This window comes from Canis lupus, chromosome 28 (genome assembly GCF_048164855.1).
Source record: "Canis lupus baileyi chromosome 28, mCanLup2.hap1, whole genome shotgun sequence".
In the NCBI taxonomy this organism is placed as follows: Eukaryota; Metazoa; Chordata; class Mammalia; order Carnivora; family Canidae; genus Canis; species Canis lupus.
This window is the reverse complement of record NC_132865.1, coordinates 10150897-10176690: the sequence shown is the minus strand read 5'-3', so window position 1 is coordinate 10176690 and position 25794 is coordinate 10150897. Positions and strand designations below refer to the sequence as shown.

At 41.2% G+C, this 25794-nt stretch overlaps 1 protein-coding gene and 2 long non-coding RNA genes across 8 annotated transcripts in view; 1 reads left to right on the top strand and 2 right to left on the bottom strand.

The window, feature by feature from the left end:
• LOC140620181 (uncharacterized) overlaps window positions 1-4689 on the bottom strand; it is a 56569-nt gene extending 51880 nt beyond the window's left edge. Inside the window, exon 1 of the long non-coding RNA XR_012019935.1 lies at window positions 925-4689. This is a non-coding gene — a long non-coding RNA (uncharacterized lncRNA). The remainder of the gene's footprint in view (window positions 1-924) is intronic.
• A 2758-nt stretch (window positions 4690-7447) lies between these two features.
• Window positions 7448-20001, bottom strand: LOC140620182 (uncharacterized). Its single transcript, XR_012019936.1, has 2 exons — window positions 19103-20001; window positions 7448-13512 (listed from the first exon to the last, which is right to left on the bottom strand). It is a non-coding gene; the product is annotated as an uncharacterized lncRNA (long non-coding RNA).
• LRRCC1 (leucine rich repeat and coiled-coil centrosomal protein 1) overlaps window positions 19462-25794 on the top strand; it is a 38382-nt gene continuing 32049 nt past the window's right edge. Inside the window, exons 1-3 of one of the 6 annotated variants that reach the window (XM_072804053.1) lie at window positions 19615-19921; window positions 22541-22746; window positions 23050-23115. In XM_072804053.1, coding sequence (XP_072660154.1) covers window positions 19833-19921; window positions 22541-22746; window positions 23050-23115 — 361 coding nt within the window. In that variant the 5' untranslated portion in view covers window positions 19615-19832. Of the gene's footprint in view, window positions 19922-20117; window positions 20945-22540; window positions 22747-23049; window positions 23116-25794 lie in introns of those variants that run through there. The other 5 variants (XM_072804051.1, XM_072804052.1, XM_072804050.1 and 2 more) reach the window with 5 other exon arrangements.

The window sequence follows — 25794 nt, the reverse complement described above, 5'->3', positions numbered from 1 at the left end:
AATAAAAAATAAAGATCTTGTGATGAGAGACATCTTACTAGATTATCTGGATAGGCCCTAAGATAGATATATAGATATATATCTTTTATAAAAGGTATATATCTTTTATAAAATATATATAGATATATTTATATATTATTAATATATATCTTTATAAAAGGGACGTAGAGAGATATTAGTCAAGACAGAAGAGAAAGGCAGCCCAGGTGGCTCAGTGGTTTAGTGCCACCTTCAGTCCATGGCGTGATCCTGGAGACCTGGGATCAAGTCCCACATCAGGCTCCCTATATGGAGCCTGCTCCTCCCTCTGCCTGTGCCTCTGCCTCTCTCTCTCTCTCTGTGTCTCTCATGAATAAATAAATAAAATCTTTTAAAAAATAAGTTTCCTTAAAACTGCTATTTTGAACTCTGTATCAGGTAAATCACAGATCTCTACTCTTTGGATTCCTAGAACATTATTATATTCCTTTGGTGGTGTCATATATCCTCATTTTCCGTGTTCTTTGAAGTCTTGAATTATTGTCTTTGCATTTAAAGAAGTAGTCATCTCCTCAGTCTTTATTGACTGGCTTTGGGAAAGAAATACCTTCTCAGCTCTACTAGAGATTCTGAGGTTTTTCTCAGACCTTTTCTACGGGTACACCCGCCCCACACTTCTTACTCCCTCTTGTGACGGAATTCTCAAGCATGTACGCATTTTCTTGATCCTGAAAAGCCAGGCTTGCAGTCTCCCCTTTGCTTTCCCTAGCATGATGCTGAGTGCTCAAGTTTGTGGTTTCTCCTAGGCCCTCCTGCTTGAGCCAGCTTTCTGCACATAATCACTAGCTGTCTGAAAAAGCTCTCTGCACCCTTGGGAGCATGGCCAGGGAGCCAGCCAAGGAGTGGGATTGTGTATAGGTGAGGTGCACAGAGCACACACAGTACCTGTTAGTGAGTTGGGGGGATTCCCAGCAGCTCATGGCAGGCTTCCTGATGGAGACTGTGATGTGGTTAGTAGGATCCACATCCCTTTGATATGTTACATTCTGGACCTTTGCTCCTATTCTCTCAGCCACTGAACTCTCCCCATCATCCTCCCCACAACTCAGTACCTGGATGAGGCAAGAGACAAGTGGGCCTCTTTGGCAGTATCTTGAAGCTAGACACTCACTCACACTCTCACTTTCTTCTGTGGGAAAAATCACAGGTCAAGAAGTCCTGAGCTGTGCTGTACTGGCAGAGGGATGACATGGGTAGAGTCAAGCTATTTATTTCACCTTCTTGAATGTGTCAAATCTTGAAATTTCTTGTTCCAACAGTGTGCTAGAACTTCACTACTGGAATCTTGGACTTCCACAAAGGTTCTGTCATCCATGGATGACTGCGACATCAGTGTTCTTTGAGGGGTAGATGGGAGAAAACTCCTGTTCCACCATTTTCATGACAACACTCTCCTTTCAGTTAGTTACAATTCTAACGTGTTAGCCACAGTTCAGAATTTAGCTCCATCTCCCACTTCTCTCAGATGGCCCGGCATTTCTAAGCTGTTGGATTCTCATCTAAGAGGCTCATATTTGGATCAGGGAAATAGCACTGAGACTCCAGAACAAAACATGATTCCATTGCTTCTTGAAAAAATAATTTACTCAGGACAAGATAAGTGTTAAAAAAAAAAAAAAAAGTTCAAATGAGCTCATAAGGTTTGCCAGATCACCTTCTTTTTTTATTTTTTGTTATAGTTAAGCCACTTTCAAAGATTATGTAAGAAGTTATTTTTTATAAATGGCCTTTATTTTTGTATAAGAGAGCTGAAATACTCAGTGAAAATATCCCTACATATAAGATTACTGCACTTACCCTTATGGCTAATTTACTTTACTGATTTACTTACTGGTTAACATTTCCTACCTAGCAGTCCTGACTCCAGAGGAAATCATGTCCTTATGTATGGCTGCACAGAACCAGAGCGAAAACACTGCCCCATTCTCCTGAAGAAAGTGGGCTTCTAATACACAGTACGTCTCTTTGCATACGTTAAGAAAAATATGCTGCATTGATTCATACCTGGGTCATCCGTTTATTTAAAAATAAACACTTAAAAGTTCTAAGCAATCTTTAATTTTGGTTATCTCCTAAAGGGCAAGATCTAGCAGCAGAAATATGGAGATCATCAAGAATATTATAGAAAAAAAAGCAGAATACAATAAATTAAGTTGAATAGCTGATCCTGCTACAAAATTAATGAATGAATAAATGTTTAAATTAATGAATACATATTAGGTGGACTAATACCTGCAGATTGAGATAAATTAGGGGAAGAGTACTAGCCTACATACATTTAATACTAGACAAGGTTATATTTCCATGGCCAGTGTAGATATATAAATTAATCCTAATATGTGAGGTAATCCAATAGATGTTTCACATATAGGATCTCATTCAATACTATGCCACTCATCCCACAATATGAAATTATTATCCTCATTTTATAAATGAAGAAATGTGGATTCCAAAAAAATAACATAACTTGCTAAAAACCATGCTACCGGTAAGTGACAAAGTGGGATTCAAATCTTTCCCACTTGAATGCAAAGTTCACATTTTTTCCATTAAACTACAATTTCTTCTCTTGGTACTCATCTACAAAGTATTCCTTCAGAGTTAAATAATATCAGTGTTACACCCCCAGTGGAGACTTCTCTTTCCAGAACTTTAAAAATCTTCCTTTCTTAATTAGCCATGACTAACTTGTTCACTGGCATATGTGATTTAAAAAATAATAATAATAATTAACATGAGAAACACTTTATGGCCTTAAAAGAAGTCACAAAATCATAGAACAATTCACAAGTTAATCAATCATTTATAGAACCAAATTAGATTCAATAATAAAATGCTTGTGGAAAGATGAGATGGCTAAATTAAGGAAACATCAATGTTTGAAGAGCCTTTCAGAAACACAGAAAGAAAGTGTAAAAAAAATTGCAATCCATGTTGTTTCAAAATTACTTCTCAGAATTTAAAAAATGGAAAAAGGCAAAAATATGCAACTCCATAGAGCAATAGAACTCTTCCATGGAAATATTTTAATATTTAGTGGCTCAACAAGACAGGAATCTTTGCATGTCTTATAAAGAGTATTAAAATATTCTTCACTGAACTTAGCTGTCTCCCTGAGTATTTTGGCTGTTTGTGCCATACTGATTATCATCACCATGCTTAGACGTGCAGGGCTGGGAACAACCTTCCCTAAAAGAAGAGCACCAAGGTATTTTTTCATAAGATCTCTTGGATCCTCTGTTTCTTTCCTCAGTCTTTGGATCAAACTTTTTGTTCATCCTTAAAGAATGGCTGCTCAACCTTATTACTCTCTGGCTGCATGGATGTACCATAGCTCTTCTATGCAAGGTTCTAGATGTCCATGGAGCACAGCTGGGCAAGTAGAGAGGCTAGAATAGAGCTGGAGGAGGTACACAACAGAGGACTGTGAAACAAGTAATTTTGTGAATTTATTGTTTACTTGTGTAAGCAAAGTTTCTCGTTGATGGTGATCATCAAGAACTTGAAGACACCATCATCAAAAACGATTAAATCAAAATCATAGTCAAGGGACGCCTGGGTGGCTCAGCAGTTGGGCATCTGCCTCTGGCTCAGGGCGTGATCCTGGAGTCCTGGGATCGAGTCCCACATCAGGCTTCCTGATTGGAGCCTGCTTCTCCCTCTGCCTCTCTCTCTTTCTTTCTCTCTCTCTCTCTCTCTGTGTCTCTCATGAATAAATAAAATCTTTAAAAAAAAAAAGCATTGTCATTTCAAATATAAAATCTCTTTTCACCTCCAAAATTAATTTTTGAAATCATATACATTTTAGAATAATTTTGTTAAGTTCCATAAAAGATTAAGTTGGGATTTTTATTGCGATGGAATTTTATTTGAAGTATATTTGGGGAGAACTGACATCTTTACAATAATGATTATAGCTTTCTCTAGATTAAATCTTTTTTGGGGGGGAAGGGGTCCTTTTATAAGCTTTAGGTTTTTCCATAAAATTTTACACATCTCCTGTTATATTTACTCCATAAATATTTATAATTTTTGTTACTATGTCAATTGAGAAAATCCAGGAGAATATATGTAGAAAATCATATTGTCTGCAAATAGAAGCAGTTTATTTTTTTAAATTCTTAAAATTGAATAAAAAATTATTTTTCTTACAGCATTGGTTCAAGTTCATTTTAATAGAGCAGGAATCCTTATCTTGCCCATGACTCTAATGAGAATACTTGCAATGTTTTAGGATGATGTTTGCTGTAGGTGGTGGGGAAATGCCCTTTATTTAATTAAACATCATCACCTATTCTCAACTTACCAAGATTTTGTTTAATTATGACAGAATATTGATCCTACCAAATGACCTTTGGTTCTTTCAGGATAATTACAATTTCTTCTTTAATCTACTAAATTAAGGTATATTTTGATCTTTTCTAGCTTAATGAATTTTCTTTTTTTTCTGCTAATCTAGATAACAGTTTATCAATTTTATTTAACTTTTCAAAATACCAACTCTTTGTTTTGTTGGTTTTTTCTATTGCTTTTCTATTTTATCTATTGCTAGCCTTTATGTCTTTTTTTTTGTAAATTTATTTTTTATTGTTCAATTTGCCAACATATAGAATAACACCCAGTGCTCATCCCATCAAGTGTCCCCCTCAGTTCATGTCACCCAATCACCCCCACCCCCCGCCACCTCCCCTCCCCCCACCCCTCGTTTGTTTCCCAGAGTTAGGAGTCTCTCGTGTTCTGTCTCCCTTTCTGATATTTCCCACTCATTTTTCTCCTTTTCCCTTTATTCCCTTTCACTATTTTTTATATGAACAAAATGAATTCATTCCCCAAATGAATGAGACCATATAATGTTTGTCCTTCTCCGATTGACTTATTTCACTCAGCATAATACCCTCCAGTTCCATCCACATCGAAGCAAATGGTGGGTATTTGTCGTTTAGAATGGCTGAGGAATATTCCATCGTATACATACACCACATCTTCTTTATCCATTCATCTTTCGATGGACACCGAGGCTCCTTCCACAGTTTAGCTATTGTGGACATTGCTGCTATAAACGTCGGGGTGCAGGTGTCCTGGCGTTTCATTGCATCTGTATTTTTGGGGTAAATCCCCAGGAATCCAGAAGTGGACCTTCAACTTTATGGTCAACTAATATTCGATAAAGGAGGAAAGACTATCCATTGGAAGAAAGACAGTCTCTTCAATAAATGATGCTAGGAAAATTGGACATCCACATGCAGAAGAATGAAACTAGACCACTCTCTTGCACCATACACAAAGATAAACTCAAAATGGATGAAAGATCTAAATGTGAGACAAGATTCCATCAAAATCCTACAGAACACAGGCAACATCCTTTTTGAACTTGGCCACAGTAACTTCTTGCAAGATATATCCATGAAGGCAAGAGAAACAAAAGCAAAAATGAACTATTGGGACTTCATCAAGATAAGAAGCTTTTGCACAGCAAAAGAAACAGTCAACAAAACTAAAAGACAACCTACAGAATGGGAGAAGATATTTGCAAATGACGTATCAGATAAAGGGCTAGTTTCCAAGATCTATAAAGAACTTATTAAACTCGACAGCAAAGAAACAAACAATCCAATCATGAAATGGGCAAAAGACATGAACAGAAATCTCACAGAGGAAGACATAGACATAGCCAACATGCACATGAGAAAATGCTCTGCATCACTTGCCATCAGGGAAATACAAATCAAAACCACAATGAGATACCACCTCACACCAGTGAGAATGGGGAAAATTAACAAGGCAGGAAACCACAGATGTTGGAGAGGATGCGGAGAAAAGGGAACCCTCTTACACTGTTAGTGGGAATGAGAACTGGTGCAGCCACTCTGGAAAACTGTGTGGAGGTTCCTCAAAGAGTTAAAAATAGATCTCCCCTTCGACCCAGCCTTTATGTCTTTTTCTTGAGGAGCCTATAATCTTTCTCCCTCTGGTGTCTGACTGCCTTCCCAAGGGCCAGGCCATGGAAAGATGCTCCATCGTTCTTCCTGTGAAGCCCAAATTCTGCAACTTCTTCCTATTTAGCAGAGCTGTGCTGGGCATGCAGCAAGCCATTCTTCCCATTTCCTTTGTTCTTAGCTGCCTTCATGAACTATGGCAGGTCCATTGGTGCTATGGAGAAACCAACCCCTCCAACAGCTCCCAGATAGGCTAAGACCTTTGTGGCATGCTCTACCCTTTCCTCTGAAAGAGGCCAACGTGATTTCTTTGTACTGTGCTGGCTTAGGGAGAGACTGAAGTAGATAAAGTGGATTGTTCTAAGCCTTTTCAACACGGTGGCTCTTAGTTTGTACTACTCTGAAGCATTGAGATTTTTTTTTAATATTATTTATTCCAGAGAGACACAGAGAGAGGCAGAGACACAGGCAGAGGGAGAAGCAGGATCCATGCAGGGAGCCCGATGCGGGACTCGATCCCAGGACTCCAGGATCACACCCTGGGCCGAAGGTGGCACTAAACCGCTAAGCCACCCAGGCTGCCCGCATTGCAAAATCTTAACTGCATTCTGGACTCTTTACTTAAAGGTATTTTGGGCACATTATCATTGTTAAATCGGTGTCTCTGAGGGGAAATGAGAGCTGGAACTTCCTTTTCCACTATCGTGCTAATGCCACTCCTCTCTCTACCGTGAATTAAAAGTTTGTTCATTAATTTTCAGTCTTTTTTTTAAGATTTTATTTTTTATTCATGAGAGATACAGAAAGAGAGAGGCAGAGACATATGCAGAGAGAGAAGCAGGCTCCACGCAGGGAGCCCAATGTGAGACACAATCCCAGGACTCCAGCATTACGCCCTGGGCAGAAGGCAGACGCTAAAACTGCTGAGCCACCCAGGCATCCCTACTATTTTATTGTTATGTAATAAACTCATTCAAAGTTCTGGTTTTCTCCTGAGAAATTTTTGGCCAAATGCCACTGATCTTTTTTTTAAGATTTATTTATTTGAGAGAGAGAGAGAGAGAGAACACACACCCAAGAGCAGAGGGAGAGGCAGTGGGAGAGAGAAAATCCTCAGACTCCCCACTGAGCAGGGAGCCCAAAGCAGGACCTGATCCCGGGACCCTGATATCATGACTTGAGCCAAAACCAAGAGCCAGTTGCTTAACCAACTGAACCACCCAAGTGCCCCCAAATGCCACAGACGTTGAAATGGATTGCTTTAATTATCATAAAGGTATAAACTGTGATTTACATTTATTCAGGAGTATGGTTTTTAAACATCAAGTTACACAGACTTTTTTTCGATGAACATGTCTTTATTTTGTTCAGGTATATTATTGTGGCCAGTGAATGTATCCTGTTGGGAGAAAAATTTAATCCACACTTAAAGGTTCTTCCACTGGTGTAAGAATTAAACTAACATGAGACAGTTTAACAAAAGAAAATCAAATTTAATTTTGTATATATGGGAACCCCACAGCCATGAAAGGTTCAAAGACAGAAAGGTAAAATGAGGTATACATACCATCATGAGCTAAGGAATGAAACAGGAGTCTATAGCATCAAAGGCAAGGAGGTCAGTGCATGAGGCAATAAGAACAGGTGTTTGGTAACTAGATGTTTCCCCTGCCATACAGATAGGCCATTCAGATAAAATGTATCTCTGGTTAGGACGCCTGGGTGGCTCAGCGGTTGAGCCTCTGCCTTTGGCTCAGGGTGTGATCCCAGAGTTCCGGGATTGGGTCCCCCAGTGGGCTTCCTGCAGGGAGCCTGCTTTTCCCTCTGCCTATGTCTCTTCCCCTCTCTCTGTCTCTCATGAATAAATAAATAAATAAATTTTAAAAAAATGTATCTCTGGTTATAACTCCTATTCAGGGAAAGAATCCCCCAATTTAGATTCTTCTAGGTAGTTAAGGAAGGGGCAACAGTTTCTCTTGAGTCTGCAGAGTCTCAATTGCCTTCCACTCAAAACAGTACATCTGCCAAAGCAGTGCATTTGGGGGAAACTTGTTCTATATTCCTTTAGCCCCACCTTTGAAACTTGGAAGAAAGTTTCATAATCCAGAAGCTAAACTGATAGATTAGTCCATATCTCAATAAATCAGCCTCAGTCTTGAGAATAAATAAGTCAGTTGAGTTAAATAATTGTGTCTCATTTCAGGAAGCAGTCTTATAGGTGGGCTCCCAAAGTTAGGCCTATATTGTGCAAGCAATCAGGTAACAAAAGAAAAACAAACGTTAATGACTGGAGCAAATTATAAACCCAGGATCTGAGTCTTGAGTGCTGCCAGTGAGATTTCTAGATGTCAGACGAGAGGCATCTTCAGAGAGAGCAATGGCAGACAGTGGCAATCTGAAAGATTTTCCTGATTTGAAGTTTGAATGTCTCTGGTGATCTGAGTGGCCCATTCAGTAACAGGCACAAAGATCATCTAAACATGGGCTGTTGGGATGATTTCTCTGACATTGGTATCATGTCATATAGCTTGAGTTTGCCGGACTTCAGGAAAAAAAAAGGGCAGCTTTAGTTCTCAATGATTCCAAGTCAAAAAGAAGGGAGAGGGCAGCCCCAGTGGCTGTGGTTTAGTGTTGCCGTTGGCCCGGGGTGTGATCCTGGAGACACGGAATCGAGTCCCACATCGGGCTCCCTGCATGGAGCCTGCTTCTCCCTCTGCCTGTGTCTCTGCCTCTCTTACTCTCTGTGTCTCTCATGAATAAATAAAATCTTTTTAAAAAAGGAGAAATTGTAAATTTTAGTTTGGAGAGTCTTAGCCAGATATTTTAGGAAATCAGAATTCATGATCCAGTCAAGTTTATAGGCAAAAACAAACCCTCAAAGATCTAATACCCACAAAGGTGTGTTACTGAAACACAGTTTTTCTCTCTAAAATCACCCTCATATCCACCAAAGATAGCCAAATTAGATGAATTTATTTGCAAAGTAAGTCTGGTTTCAAAAAACTTGGCCTGATTATTTACATAATTGCAGCAAGAAGAGTGAGTGACCATATAGGCTCTTTTTAAATCTACGTTGCTAGAACTTTTTACAAAGAATCTTCAGATTGAACTTTTAACAGCCTCTGAGGCCTAACTCAAATACTTCCCATCAGACTTGCCAGCAATATCTACATATTTGGGTAAGTTCCTTCTTCTCAAGGTCCCCAAAATATCTTGAGGTGCCTGTCAAGCACCTGTGACAATACAGGCAAGTCTTGACAATATAACCAATGTTTCCAATTATATCCTATTACAAAACACAATTTTATTGAACTTATGCAAATAACTATATTGCCATGAAAATAAGAAAAACCTCTGAGAATGTCCAAATTCTGGAGGGATCGAGTAGGAAGAAAAAGATAAATGTTTTGTATTTGTTTACAAAGGTATATTTTACCAAATTGCTAGAAGTCACAGATAGCTTAAAAGAAAGTTTCTTTAGATCTGAAAAAGTAAACGCTAGAGAACCACCAATGTTTCAAATAAGTCACAGAAATTATAATCCTCTTCTTCAGTTCATTCAGTCCTGTGTTATTTAATTCTTGTTGTGTTCGAATCCAGTTTTCCCACCAGTTCTGGAAATTCTTACCCAGTTCAGTAGTAAGGTTAAGAAAAACCTGTATTTGTCAAAAGTTCTTTCCATGAATCTCCTTGAGGATGAAGCACTTTTGTAAGGAAGCTTTTGGAAAAGTATCAGAATAAAACAACAGCTGTCTGTATATGACAAAAGACTTTTTAAAAAATTGTAATCATTAGAGAACTGATGAGAACTCGTTATAATGGACTTGACAAGGAAATGTGGTTATCTCTGTGACATATGACACTTCAGAAATTAGAAGTACAAGTGCATGTACTTGTACTTGAATGTAGTAGTACATTCATTATACTACGACATATTAAAATTTTAAAAATTTCATACATGTTATAAATAGTTATATTAGGGATTCCTGGGTGGCTCAGTGGTTGAGCATCTGCCTTCTGCTCAGGGCATGATCATGGGTCTGAGGATCCAGTCCCACATCCAGTCCCACATAGAGTCTCACATCAGGCTCCCTGTGGGGTGCCTGCTTCCCCGTCTGCTTATGTCTCTGCGTCTCTCTGTGTCTCTCATGAATAAATAAATAAATCTTAAAAAAAATAGATTATATTAGTATTCACTCATATAATATAACCTAAGACAGTTTATCATTATTTATTTGACAATGCTTCCCATATAATTTAACATACCAAATAAGCTTACCTAGTTTAATCTCTCTCTTTATAAGGTCAAAGAACAAATCTTTTGAGATGTTTCAGGGACTCTCGGGAATATCTCATATCTCAATAGTAAGCTGCTTCTTTTTTTTAAATATTTTATTTATTTATTTATTTATTTATTCATGAGAGACACAGAGAGAGAGAGAGAGAGAGAGAGAGAGAGGCAGAGACACAGGCAGAGGGAGAAGCAGGCTCCATGCAGGGAGCCCGACATGGGACTTGATCCTGGGTCTCCAGGATCGGCCCTGGGCTGAAGGCGGCGCTAAACCGCTGAGCCACCCGGGATGTCCCTCAATAGTAAGCTTCTACATGAAAAAGAATTTAGTCAAAACTTGATTTCTGGGAGTTTGTAAAAAAAAAAAATATTTATTTTTATTTATTTATTTCAGAGAGAAAGAGCACACAAGCAGGGGGGAGTGGCAGAGGGAGAGGGAGAAGCAGGTTCTTCTTGGAGGAGCACAGCAGGAAGCCTGACACAGGGCTCCACAGAGCCAAGGACTCTGGCATCATGACCTAAGCAAAAGGCAGACGTTTAACCAACTGAGCCACGCAGAAAATGCTGTCAAAAATATTTTTTTAAAAAAAGGTTTTAAAGTTCTTGCCTAAATAAGATCAGAGGCCATTACAAAACTTAAAACTTAATTATCTATTCAACCAATGTGGCAATAAAAGATTTTAAAGGCAAACACAGAAGGTTACATAGGTTACATACATAGGTTACAGAAGGTTACATACATAACCTTGCTAACATAAAAGGTTAGCAAAACTTATTTCTTTTATTTACTTTTTTAAAAAAGATTTGATTTATTTATTCATGAGAGACACAGAGAGAAGTAGAGACATAGGCAGAAGGAGAAGCAGGCTCCCTGCAGGGAGTCTAAGGCAGGCACTCAACCACTGAGCCACCCAGGTGCCCCAAAAACTTAGTTCTTTTAAGATAAGATATTCAGTTTTCCTAAATAATCAAAAACTTGATAAATATAAAACATAGAATCTTTGTTTTGAAACATATTATGCTAAAGATAAAGAAAAACCTTTGTTTACAATCTTATTAGGAATAGACCAATAATCTGAGAAAATTGTCATTCTAACAAAGAGAAAAACAAAATTCTAAACTTACAGCAGTATACTTTTGATAGTAAAGCTCATTTACATAATTAAATTCTTTCTATCTTAGCCAGTCCTGACTGATACAGCTTTGAATGTAGTAAAGCCTGGAGATGACAGCCAAGAATTCTTGAGACGTCTTTGGTATAAAAAAGGTGGTTTTATTAAAGCATAAGGACTGGACCCCTGGGCAGAAAAAGCTGCACTGGGGTCATGAAGAGAGTGGCCCACTATACATTTTCAAGTTGGGAGGGGATTAGGGAATAGCATTAAGTCTCTAAGGAATTTTGGAAGCAAGGTTTCCAAGACGTTGAGGGGCTAGATATTGTTGGGGAAAGGTCATTTATTATTGTCTAATAAAACCTGAGTCATCAATGTATATTTATGGGTCATATGCTTGGGAAGATGATCGCCAACATATACCTTGGGAGGTAAAGATAAAGGAAGTTTCCAAAGGAATTTTTATAAAGTAGACTTAAAAGGATCCTGGGGGTCCAGCTAAGATAGCCTTTGCTATTAGCAAAGTATTAACAACGAGGCAGCTTAGTTCTTAGAGGAATGTCTGTTTCAAGAACTTGTCAATGGGCTATAGGTAGTACAGAAATTTAATAGTTTTTCTTCTGCTTTTGTTTCTTACCTCACTGACCATGCATAAAATTCCTTTCTGAAGATCCCTTTCCTTGAAACCTCCTACAATTTTCTTTTTTATAGTCAGATTTTTTCTTATGTTTTCCCTTTTTAAATAGAGACAAATTTCGTCCTAAAGTCAACCTCACTTTAGGACAAAATTATTTTCTTTTTCTTTAACCAAAAAAAAGCATTTCTACTCCTTATATCCTTTCTTACTAAAAACACACATATTCTCTTTGCACACAGAGATGTTTCCATGATTATTTCTAGTAGCTTTAATTACATTAGAATCCTTAACTCTTAGAAACCTAATTTCTAATGAAAACTATGAAGTAAACAACTGTGTACCGTTATACCGGCAAATTTTTTAATTGGCAAATTTTTTAATACTTTTCATAATTTCTAGAACCATTACTATGTGCTTCTTCATAGTATAATCTTTCAATAAAGCACAAAACAGGGATCCCTGGGTGGCCCAGTGGTTTGGCGCCTGCCTTTGGCCCAGGGCGCGATCCTGGAGACCCGGAATCGAATCCCACGTCGGGCTCCCGGTGCATGGAGCCTGCTTCTCCCTCTGCCTGTGTCTCTGCCTCTCTCTCTCTCTCTCTCTGTGTGTGTGTGTGTGTGTGTGTGACTATCATAAATAAATAAAAATTTTAAAAAAGCACAAAACATGTTTACCAATAGACCCAAATTTATCCTTAATTTCTCTGTAATAAGGAATTCAAAAGTAAATAAATTTATATTCAGTAATTAAAGTTTCAATATTTTACCTTATCTGGAAGTGATCTAGATATTCAATGAATTTAACTTAACTCATCACTTAACTTAGCAACTTTAAAGTTTTAAGTTACCAAAGCACTTTGGTAAAACTATTTTAAAAGTTTACTTAAAAACTTTTTATCTTATTTGCATCTATTCAATTTAATTGCTCCTAATAATTACGTTCAGATTACTCACTCACATGAGACATCAGACAAAGCCAACCATTCTCCCAAAATGTTTTTTTTTTGTTTTTGTTGTTTTTGCTGTTTAAATTTTTTTAAGAGTTATAATATAAACTTATTTGGTTAGTAAACCCAAGTACCATAAAAGTGTTATATTTAATATTGATAACTCTAAAGGCATGTCTATTTTAATTAAACCAACATACTTCAATTAGCTTTTATTCATTAAAGATTTATCCTAGATCACATGAACTAAAAAGTGTTTGGGTTAGTTTTTATATTTCTGAGGGCTTTAGAATAGCCAATCCTTACAAGTGCTTGCCTTCAAATCAACTATATAGAGCTACTGTACAAATATTGGCAATACTATCTGTAGAAAAATATCACATATATACAATATATAACATATATATACAAACATATATATACACACACACAGAGACATAGAGATCTGTAGTTATTAATATTTGTAGAGAGAATTTTTCATTTGCCCAATTTCCAAATACGTCCTCTTTCCTCCTTTTTTTTTCCTTTTCCTTCAGTTGAGAAACCTCTCCCTAAAGAAGAAAATCGAATTTAATTTTGTATGTATGGGAATCCCACAAACATGAAAAGTTAAAAGATAGAAAGGTTAAATAAGACATATATACCATCCTGAACTAAGGAATGGAAGAGGGGGGGAGGTGGTTAAAGCACAGGGCAATAAGAACAGATGATGGTAATTAGATGTCTACCCTGCCATACACATGGGTGGGTTCAGATAAAATTTCCCTCTGTTCAACTCTTATTCGGGGAAAGACTCTTCCAATTTAGATTCTTCTAGGTAGTTAAGGGAGGGCAAAATGTTCTTTTGAGCCTATTGGGTCTCAAATGCCTCAGCTCAAAACAGTCTGCATTCCAAAGTGGCACATTTTGAGGAGATTGTCTCTGAACCCTGTTAGTCCCATAAATTTTAAACTTGCTACAATTTCTTTGTAGTGCAGTGAATGTCTAATTTTACTACAATGAATTTTATAAATACTCATGTTGACGTATATGTACATGCATAGACATGACTAAATAGAGATAACAAAAGATTAACAGCATTACATTTTGATCCTACGGGAATGAGTAAAACACTAACGGTCACTCAAACACTATGAAGAAAAGGAAGGAGAAACAACTATGGTTGCCTTATACCTTACGTTCAAATCAGTAAACAAAGCTTATAAAATCTAACTTATTAAGTTCTCCTTAGGTATTGTCTCATCACTCTGACTCTTAGGGACTTTGTCCAGCCATTCATTTTTCTCCCTTGGTTTACTGCAACAATCTCCTTAATTTATAGCTCTAATCTGCCTCCAATTCAGCCTCCCCACTCAGTTTCTAGACATAATGTCATAAAACACAACTTTAATCCTGTCATACACACACACACACACCCCAACTTACTCTCCTGTCTTGTGGTCTTCCATCTCCTTCCTACCTCACTCACAACTGCCTGCAACCATCACACTATTACCCCATCACCACCTTCCTTCACCAAATACCAACTTCTAACTGACCACTGCAGGTTCTCCAAGATTGGAGTCAAGCCTAACTTTCTATTCTCAGCTCTTGCTTCCTTATGTGCACACACACCCTCAGCACACATCAGCCTTTCTAAACAACTTACCATTTCTAGAATAGACCCTATTATCTCTGCCTCCCCCACAATGCTACCTTGCTGCCCCTTCTGACTGCCTATCTCATCCCTGATCTCACACTAGTAAGACAGATTTCAAACATATTGCCCATTTTGTACCCCACAAACACTTTATAGATAGCGTGAAAAGCAAGTCCAAGACAAACTTAAGTGATGTTTAAAAATATAAACCACGGCGGCACCTGGGTGACTCAGTCTGTTAAGTGTCTGCCCTAAGCTCAGGTTATGATTCCAGGGTTCTGGGATTGAGTCCCTGCTCTGCAGGGAGCCTGCTTCTCCCTCTCTCTCCTGTGCTCTCTCAAATAAGCAAAAATAAATAAATAAATAAATAAATAAATAAATAAATAAATAAATAAATAAATATAAAAAAATAAATAAATAAATAAATAAAGCTAAAAAATAAAATATAAAGCACATAGTAAAGTTGTTTACATATTACTTAGAATATTAATGATAGGCTCTTTGAATTTGAGAACTGAAGTCTCCTATAGAAACTTATTGGGAAGTCGGGTGGCTCAGCGGTTTAGCACCGCCTTCAGCCTAGGGTGTGATCCTGGAGACCCGGGATTGAGTCCCATGTCGGTCTCCCTGCATGGAGCCTGCTTCTCCCTCTGCCTGTGTCTCTGCCTTTCTCTCTCTCTCTCTAATGAATAAATAAATAAAATCTTTTTTTTAAAAAAAAAGGAAACATTTAACAAATTCTGTTTTGCAAATAAAGAATTTTGAAGCAACACCAGTTTCCAAACATTTGTGCTAAAAAAAAAAATAAACAGGCAAACAATAGTGATATTAGTTTATCAAACTCTGATTTTAAAAAGTCAATTCTAAAGTGCTAAGGCAATTCAGACACAACCTGGATTTTTTAACTCCACTAACAATAATCAATATTTTAATTAATCAATTAATAATGATGCCCATGATTTTGGAGGAAAGATCCAATACATTTAACATCATCACAACATGATTTGTTTTTTATATCAGTTATTTGTTTTAGGTAAGGCTATAAGACTTATCCCCACTGAAAATCTCTATTTTAATGGATCGTCCTAGATCAGTGACTATTACCAATCATCTAATCCCATGTAACACATTCCCTCCAGAATTGACTGGCTTAACACAAAACACTTTATTTAGCTCACATTTCTGTTAACTTGCAGTTTGGGGGTGGGTTCAGCTAAGCAGTTCTGGGCTCACGCATGTTATCTGTATGTCCTTAGCTAAAGTGACTTGTTCCTGCTTCCCATAGTCACTCCTCCTCCAGCAGGCTAGCCTGGGTTTGTTTGAATGGCAAGTCAGCCAGACTTCCAAGACAGGGAGCAAAAGCATGCAAGGTGTTTTGAGGTCCAGCACTAGAATTAAATGAATTCTATTGGGGGGGGATTAAAAAAAAAAAAAAAGCAGGGATCCCTGGGTGGCGCAGCGGTTTGGCGCCTGCATTTGGCCCAGGGCGCGATCCTGGAGACCCGGGATCGAATCCCACATCGGGCTCCCGGTGCATGGAGCCTGCTTCTCCCTCTGCCTGTGTCTCTGCCTCTCTCTCTCTCTGTGACTATCATAAATAAATAAAAAAAATTAAAAAAAAAAAAAAAAAAGCAGAAACAAGGACTCCAGAATCAAGGAGCCACTGAGAAAATTCCACCTTCACTTCCTGTTGGAAGGAGCTGCAGACCTATGGCAAAGCACACGATTATAGGAAACAGTAGATTGTGGCTACAACTTTTAGAATGTGACAGGTATAGCCAAACAATCGGAGACCGACGACATTTATGTATGAAAATACCTTCGGTATTAGATTAGAAACATTAGGTTAGGCTTTTATTTGCGTGCTAATAGGGACCACCAAAGATTTTAGTTCAAGATAGTGACGGGGTCAGAGCTGACATTTTTTTTTCCTTTTTCATTTTTCTAAGAGATTTTATTTATTTATTCGTGAGAGACAGAGAGGCAGATACACAGGCAGAGGGAGAAGCAGGCTCCTCGCCCGGAGCCGGATGCGGGTCTCGATCCTGGGTCTCTGGATCTCGACCCTGGGGTCTCTCAGTCTCCATCCTGGGTCTCCGGGTCTCGATCCCGGGTCTCTGTCTGGATCCTGGGTCTCAGGGTCTCGATCCCTGGTCTCTGGGTCTTGATCCCAGGTCTCCATCACGGGTCTCTGGGTCTCAATCCTGGGTCTCGATCCCTGGGTCTCCATCCCTAGGTCTCAATCCTGGGTCTCTGGGTCTCGATCCCAGGTCTCTATCATGAGTCTCTGGGTCTCGATCCTGGGTCTCAATCCTGGGTCTTTGGGTCTCGATCCTGGGGCTCAATCCTGGGTCTCGGGGTCTCGATCCTGGGTCTCAATCCTAGGTCTCTGGGTCTTGATCCTGGGTCTCGATCCCTGGGTCTCGATCCCTAGGTCTCGATCTCTGGTCTCTGGGTCTTGATCCCGGGTCTCCATCCTGAGTCTCTGGGTCTTGATCCTAGGTCTCCATCCTGAGTCTCTGGGTCTTGATCCTGGGTCTCAATCCCTGGTTTCTGGGTCTCGATCCCTGGTCTCGATCCCTAGGTCTCAATCCTGGGTCTCTGGGTCTCGATCCTGGGGCTCAATCCTGGGTCTCTGGGTCTCGATTCTGGGTCTCCATCCTGAGTCTCTGGGTCTCGATCCCTAGGTCTCAATCCTGGGTCTCTGGGTCTCAATCCCGGGTCTTTTTTTTTTTTTTTTTAATTTTTTTATTTATTTATGATAGTCACAGAGAGAGAAAGAGAGGCAGAGACACAGGCAGAGAGAAGCAGGTTCCATGCACCGGGAGCCCGACGCGGGAACCGATCCCGGGTCTCCAGGATCGCACCCTAGGCCAAAGGCAGGCGCCAAACCGCTGTGCCACCCAGGGATCCCTCAATCCCGGGTCTTGATCCTGGGTCTCTGGGTCTCAATCCCAGTCTCCATCGTGGGTCTCCATCCCGGGTCTCAATCCTGGGTCTCTGGGTCTCGATCCCTGGGTCTCGATCCCTAGGTCTCGATCTCTGGTCTCTGGGTCTTGATCCCGGGTCTCCATCCTGAGTCTCTGGGTCTTGATCCTAGGTCTCCATCCTGAGTCTCTGGGTCTTGATCCTGGGTCTCGATCCCTGGTTTCTGGGTCTCGATCCCTGGTCTCGATCCCTAGGTCTCAATCCTGGGTCTCTGGGTCTCGATCCTGGGTCTCTGGGTCTCGATTCCGGGTCTCCATCCTGAGTCTCTGAGTCTCGATCCCTAGGTCTTGATCCTGGGTCTCTGGGTCTCAATCCCGGTCTCCATCGTGGGTCTCCATCCTGGGTCTCTGGGTCTCCATCCCGGGTCTCAATCCTGGGTCTCTGGGTCTTGATCCTGGGTCTCGATCCCTAGGTCTCGATCCCTGGTCTCTGGGTCTCGATCCCAGGTCTCCATCCTGAGTCTCTGGGTCTCGATCCCAGGTCTCCATCCTGAGTCTCTGGGTCTTGATCCTGGGTCTCGATCCCTGGTTTCTGGGTCTCGATCCCTGGTCTCGATCCCTAGGTCTCAATCCTGGGTCTCTGGGTCTCAATCCTGGGTCTCTGGGTCTCGATCCTGGGGCTCAATCCTGGGTCTCTGGGTCTCGATTCCAGGTCTCCATCCTGAGTCTCTGGGTCTTGATCCTGGGTCTCGATCCTGGATCTCTGGGTCTCAATCCCAGGTCTTGATCCTGGGTCTCTGGGTCTCGATCCCGGTCTCCATCGTGGGTCTCCATCCTGGGCCTCTGGGTCTCCATCCTGGGTCTCGATCCTGGGGTTCAATCCTGGGTCTCTGGGTCTCGATCCCAGGTCTCAATCCGGGGTCCCTGGGTCTCGATCCCTAGGTCTCTATCCCTGGTCTCTGGGTCTCGATCCTAGGTCTCGATCCCTGGTCTCTGGGTCTCAATCCCTGGGTCTCGATTCCTGGTCTCTGGGTCTCAATCCTGGGTCTCTGGGTCTCGATCCCAGGTCTCAATCCCGGGTCCCTGGGTCTCGATCCCTAGGTCTCTATCCCTGGTCTCTGGGTCTCGATCCCGGGTCTCCATCCTGGGTCTCTGGGTCTCGACCCTGGGTCTCCATCCGGGTCTCTGGGTCTCGATCCTGGGTGTCTGAGTCTCGATCCCGGGTCTCCATCCTGGGTCTCTGGGTCTCGACCCTGGGTCTCCATCCGGGTCTCTGGGTCTCGATCCTGGGTGTCTGAGTCTCGATCCCGGGTCTCCATCCTGAGTCTCCAGGATCACGCCCTGGGCTGAAGGCAGCCGCTAAGCCGTGGGGCCCCTGGGGCTGCCCTTTCGTCCCTTTGTCTGTCTGAAGTAGGCACCATGCCCAAGGCGGGGCTTGCACTCCCCTAAGATCGAGTCAGATGCTCCACCCTCTGAGCCAGTCGGGCGCCCCTCCTCCATCTTTTAAATATCCCCACGACCTAGAGAGCAACCCGACCAGGTCTCTTCCACCTCCCTACCACACTCTTTTCCTACCTGGCATGCCCCTCGCTTCCAGAACGTCCCTTCACCTAGCAAGGCTCTGCTCAGTCCCTGGGAACTTCTTTCGAAAGCCTCCCCGCAACCCACGCCGCTACTCAGGTGGCTCAAACGCTGCTGGGCTACTTCCAGCGCTCACCCCGCTGCACGGCGATGCTTCGTCTCCTCCCCTGACCTGCGAGTGCCTCCGGGAACGAGAACGGCCTTCCACGGATTCCGCCCGGCACACGCGGGACACCCCGTGAGTGTTTACTAAATCCGAAGTACGTGCAACGGCCGGCGGGGTACGGGGGGCGGGTAACAGGCGTGTACGACCATAGTTCCGCAAAGACACGCTGCTGTTCAATCGCCTTCAGGAGTCGGCCGCCTCCGAAGCAGAAATCATCGAAGGGTTTCGCAGGCAAGACGCAGCCTTCTTCAGCCCACACGCGCGCGCGCGCGACGGCCTTCCCCTTTACGGCAAAAAAAAAAAGTCCCAAGAGTCGCGCCGTAGATGCCGTAAAAGGGAGGGAAGCTCTTGGGGAAGGAAAGCAGGCTGCCCGCTTTGCGGCACTTGTCAAGGCGGGAGAGTGCCCGGCTGTCGGTTGGAGCTGCAGGGAGGGCGGGGCCGGGGGAGCCGTCGCCCCGCCCCCTCGGACAGGACTTCCGCCCACTCAAGAGGCGTGTTCCGGGCTCTCCCACCCAGCTCTGGGCGCCGGTTAAGACCACGCTCCCCGTCGCCGGTGCCATGGAGGCGCCGATGGAGGCGGAAGTCGAAAATGAGGACGGCGACAGCAGCTGCGGGGATCTGTGCTTCATGGACAAAGGCCTACGGAGGTAAGAGTGTGCCCCGCAGCGTGGAGGGACCCGCGCCCGCCCCGGGCGCCGCGGAGGCGGGCGGCGCCGCTTAGCGCAGACCCGCCCCAGCGCCGCTGGCTTCCGGCCGCCGGGCTGCGCCGGAAGTGCCCTGAGCCCTCCTCCCTGCTCCGGGGCCCTGCAGCCCGGAAGCTGCGCCCCGACCTCCTCCTCCATCACTCGAGGCCGGTCCTCCCCATTCCCTGGCTCTCCTCTCTTTCCTGACGAGCCTTCCTCTGCTTGCTCTCTACTTGTCGGTTTTCTGGGTTCTCTCTTGTCTCTCCTGCTCTTTCAACCTTCACGAGAGAGTGGCGCTCCTGCATCTCTCTGGCAACCGTGGAGCGAAGGTTTACCGCTCTTCCTTGGTTTTGACCCAATTCTCTTTGCCTGCCCCCCCCCCCCCCATTCTGATTTCTCCTTTGCAGAGCGCTGGGATGCATACGTCCTTCTACTTTGTGAGAGCGCTAAACCATACGTGGCTAAGGATTTCCCTCTTTGATGCAGCCCAAATCTCTGCGGTTCTTGCTCTACTGGCTGGCCCCTACCTTATCGTTTCGGTCTTAGGATACGGCTCTTACCATTTCTCCATTTAACGTCTGTGATGAGCCGGTACTGAGCTACAGGCAGTTCCGTAAATAGGGTTCTCCTTGGCCTTGCACTTAACTGTTCCTTTGTGGCACGCCCTGCTCCATGCAGAACCTTGCTGCCCATAATTAAACCATCTTGCCCCGGATCATGGTCTAAAAATGGGCCAGAAGACCCCAGGGAGATGTTTTCTAAAGGAATATTTAAATTAGGATTAAGTATTTAATCCTAATTAAATAATAGAGGAATATTATTAAATATACTTGATAATAAATGTCACCTGCCGAACGCCATCCACGTGTACATATTATTATGTATGTTATCACGGACCCTCACGATGGTTCTGCAGCGTCGTAATTTCACAAGTGACAGATCTGAGACTCAGAGGATCTAAGTCGTGTTCTCAACTTCTTGCAGCTGGTGAGCAGTTAAGTTCAAATCCAAACCTGAGCCTGTCTAATTTTCACCGTCTTCCTTTTTTTTTTTTGCTGTACCGCATTAATTTTCCCAGTACTGATTTCCAGAAACTGCAATGTGTCGGAAAATACGTGGCTGTCATCGAGAGCGTGTGTTAATAAGAGAAGGATAGCTCGGTTAAGTGACAGTAGCTAGGTAATTGGGAAATATTTCAGTCACATGTAGGGATTTTTTTTTTTAATTTTTATTTATTTATGATAGCCACAGAGAGAGAGGGAGAGAGGCAGAGACACAGGCAGAGGGAGAAGCAGGCTCCATGCACCGGGAGCCCAACGTGGGATTCGATCCCGGGTCTCCAGGATCACGCCCTGGGCCAAAGGCAGGGGCCAAACCGCTGTGCCACCCAGGGTTCCCTGTAGGGATTGTTAGTTTCAAAGTGACAAATGCTTTATCTTTTTCTGCCCCAGGTTATTAGGTGCTTCAGTCTGAAGCCTAAGGGAGGAGGTAAAAGACCTACCTGATGGCATATTTAAAGTGTTTATGATTTTTTAATTTTGAATTTGAGATTCTCCGTGCTAATTTGGAAGCAAGCACACCAGAATTCCTTGTTTCCCTTTTACTCCCTGGCTACTGAACTTCTCACTTCTCTGCTGCCAGAGTTAAGCTTCCGCTACAGTAGCTGCTACGGAACATGGAACAAATGCCCATGCATTGTGTGTGCCTATTCCTGACAGTCCTCCCTCCAGCATATCTGAACTATATGCACTGTAGGTTTTATTCCTGGAACTACCATCTTGAGGAGAGGTTCAGATTATAAATGGCAGTACTTAAAAAAAAAAAAAAATGGCAGTACTTGGGAGAATGGAGAAATGAGTTGTGTTTAGGGGAGGTACATTCCAGATTTATAGAAAGGAGGGAAAAAAAAGAAATGAGGATAAATTTTTTTCACTAGAAATAGCAAGAACTAGTGGTTTCTTTTGAAATCAACTACATTCTGGGTTAAAGAGGTGTTGGAGTCCGTAAAGAAAGTAAGATTATAAACCACAGTGCCAGATCTGGATTTATACTGCCTCAGGTAACAACGACAAGAACGTGGACAATTTATTTAATTTCTGCTGCAGACTACAGTATCCTTATGATACCTGTTGCTTAGAATTGTGGGGATTAAATGAAATGAGGAAACGGAGGCTTAGACAAATTAACTCCTTTATTCAAGTAATTTAACAAAGGAAAAATAGTGATAGAATGCAGATTTGAACTGGGGTATTAGGGTTCCAGGGCCTTGACCGGCACCGAATCACAGCTTTCATTATATGTTGATGACTTGGTTGCTAATAGAAGGTAGAAATGCCCAGGGTCTCTTATCCCTTTTGAGTGAGTTTCTTGTTTATCTTTATGGTCTAAAATACCAATTAGTGGTAAGAAGCACTGTACCCTACGAGATATTAAAAGGCTACCAAGAGGAGGAAGGATTTCATTATAGAATGAGTAGAATACGTACTTAACCATCTACATGCTGTTTGGTTAATTTTAATTATTTGGTCATAATTTTTAAATCTGTTTCTTACTTGTTTTGGTAATATATATTTTCTTTTATAGCATGTCAGAGTTATCTTTAGATTCATCCCTTCATGCCATCAATCTTCATTGCAATAACATCTCAAAAATCGAAGCCATTGATCATGTTTGGAATTTACGACACTTAGACCTGTCATCTAATCAAATAAGTCGAATTGAAGGGCTAAGCACACTGACAAAGCTATGCACTTTAAATTTGTCCTGCAATTTGATCACAAGAGTAGAAGGTTTGTAAGTGATTTTCCTGTGATACTTTTCTTAAGGAAGATGATTTAAGTCCACTTTTCTTCTTCCCGAAAGAATGGAACAAATATCATAAACTTTTGAAAACTGGCCTTAAAATTTACTACGTAAAAAATTTTCTTCTAGAAAAGTTAACAATTAAGTATTTTGCAAAATACTAAGAAAATTGATTTCACTGTTACCAGAGTATAAATTTGCTTCAAAACTGTCTGAAATAGTATTGTAATACTGTATAGCTTTAAGTAATTATTTGAATTCTGTAAAGGCTTTATTTTATTTTATTTTAGGACTTGAAGCACTAACTAATCTGACTAAACTGAATTTATCCTATAACCACATAAATGATCTTAGCGGTAAGTAGTTAATCGTATGTTTTCTATAGTGCTGAATGTTTGCTATGTGATGAATTAGGCTAAACTCAGCCTGCTGAAAACTGGATAATCCTGTTTTTGACCAAAAATACCCCTAGAGAATGTGCTTCGGTCATAATTCTTTCTTGCTGGTGCCAAAGCTAATGCTGAATAACAAATAGGAATGCAAACTAGAGTGATCAGTAACAGAAAAAACTTGGACTTACTTCAAGAGAATACTGTTTTAATCTTATATAATCGATCAGTAATATGTTATTTAAAAAATCGTTCCAGGGCAGCCTGGGTGGCTTAGTGGTTTAACGCCACCTTCGGCCCAGGGCCTGATCCTGGAGACCTGGGATCAAGTCCCACGTCGGGCTCCCTGCATGGAGACTGCTGCTCCCTCTGCTTGTGTCTCTGCCTCTCTTTCTCTCTCTCTCTCTCTCAAATAAATAAATAAAATCTTTTAAAAAAAAAGATCTTTAACATTTTAAGTAAATAAACTAAATTAAATTAAAAATAGTTCCAAAAGAACTTTTACGATGATGACAGTGTTACATATCTGTGTCGTCTGACATGGCAGCAAGTAGCCAGATGTGTCCTTAGAGCACGGGAAATACAACTTACGCAGTGAGGAACTGGATTTGTAATTAAATTTTAACTTGAATTTACGAAGCGGCTTGTGACTAATTCTGTCCTACTGGATTGTGTAACTTATTGGACCATACTGCGCTCCAAAAGCCGTGTTGTACGTTGAACATCAAATGACTTTCTGTTTGACCTTCAGCAGATCTGAGGAGGTTAAACATTGTTACCTATTTTTTAATTGATTAAAGTGATACACTGATAAATCGAACACAGTTTCGTGATGTGTCAAAATTGGTGGAATTCTTCTACTTACCTTCATCACCCTGTCAGCAATGGAAGCAGTCTTATCCATGTGTTTATTTTTCTCTCATGCTTGGAAAAAACTAGCCTATGCCAGGTATTTCATATACAAAAAATTAAAGCAGTCTGTTCCCTACCAGTAAGCTGGAATAGCAAGAATATTTTAATTTTTAAAAATTTTCCCCAAAAGATCTGAAAGTATTAGAATTGAAATTTGTTTAAAGATCTTATTTATTTATTCATGAGAGACAGAGAGAGGCAGAGACACAGGCAGAGGGAGAAGCAGGCTCCATGCAGGGAACCTAACATGGGACTTGATCCCACGTCTCCAGGATCAGGCCCTGGGCCGAAGGCAGATGCTCAACTGCTGAGCCACCCGGGCGTCCCTAGAATTGAATATTAACCTTACCTTTGTCACTGCTATATGATGTTGAGCAAAGAATATTACTGTTTGGATACAGTTTCTTTATCTGAAAAATGTGAATCTTGGATAAGACTGCTCATTCATTTACTCAGCAAATGTTTATTGAAGATCACTGTATCAAATAATGTTCTGTAAAGATTTAAAAAAAATATATAGTTCTTGTCCTAGAGCTTACATTGTAGTAGGGAAGAAAAACAAAAAATGAGATCATGTCAGCCCCTCAAAAATAAGCAAAACATTTGAGCAGACCCTTCCCCAGAAGGATATCCAAATGGCAGATTGGCACATCTGAAGATGAGAAGAGGGACACATGAATTAAAAGTGATAGAATGGTCTGTATCTCAGTTATAGTAGTGGTTACACAGTTGTATGTGCTTGTTGACATACATAGAGTTGTACATGTAAAAAGTGTATTTTAGTGACTTTATATAAGATTGTGATAAATATGAAGAAAATACAACAGGTAACGCTGTAAATTCTAATCGATAATTCTTAAAATGATATTTTATATGTTCAATATTTATTATTTATTTGTTTGTTAAGTGCTGCAAAGACACTAAGGTACTTCCAACCTCAACCTGATAAAGGGACAGAAAGGGCAGTATGGCCAGAGCATAGCAAATGAGGGATTAGTATGCTAAGAAAAAAGAAGAGAAAGTAGGCAAAGGCCAGATCCCAGCTTCACACTCATGGTAAAGAAAGGTTTGCATATGATTCTAGGTAAAATAGGAAGTTTTAGGAAGGATTTAAACAAGTGACATATATGTGTTTTTAAAGGATCACTTTGGTTGCTGCATGGGTCAAGAATGGATTTTAGGAGACTAGGAGTGGAAGTCAGGTGACCAGTTAGGAAGCTATTCCAGAGGTCTAGGTGAGATGATGGAAACTTGGAGTAGAAATAGGGTAGAAGAGCAAATGGTTATATTTGCAGGTAGAGTTCATAGAACTTGCTGACAGATTGAGATAAGGAAATGAAGAAAAGAGGAATCAAGGATAATTGAGTTTTTCCTGTAGCAATAGGTAGATGATGAGACTGGTTCCTGACATAGGAAAAATTGGGTGAGAAACAGATTTAGAGATAAGAGGATGAGAAATAAGGATTCTATCTTAAACTTGAGAACCTTGTTAGACATTATGTATGTATGTATATATGTATATGTGTAATGCACAGTTTGGGGTGGGTTATGGTTGGAGTTGTAGATTTGGCGCATCAGTGGTATTTGTAACCTGAAACTATAAGGGGTTCTGGACAGTATGTGACTAGAGAAGGGCAACCAGGAATGAGCCTTTAAAATTGAATAGTAAGAAGAACATAAAACAGAAAAAACCAGTAACATGAAACAAGAACATAGAGATACGGTGGTAAATTA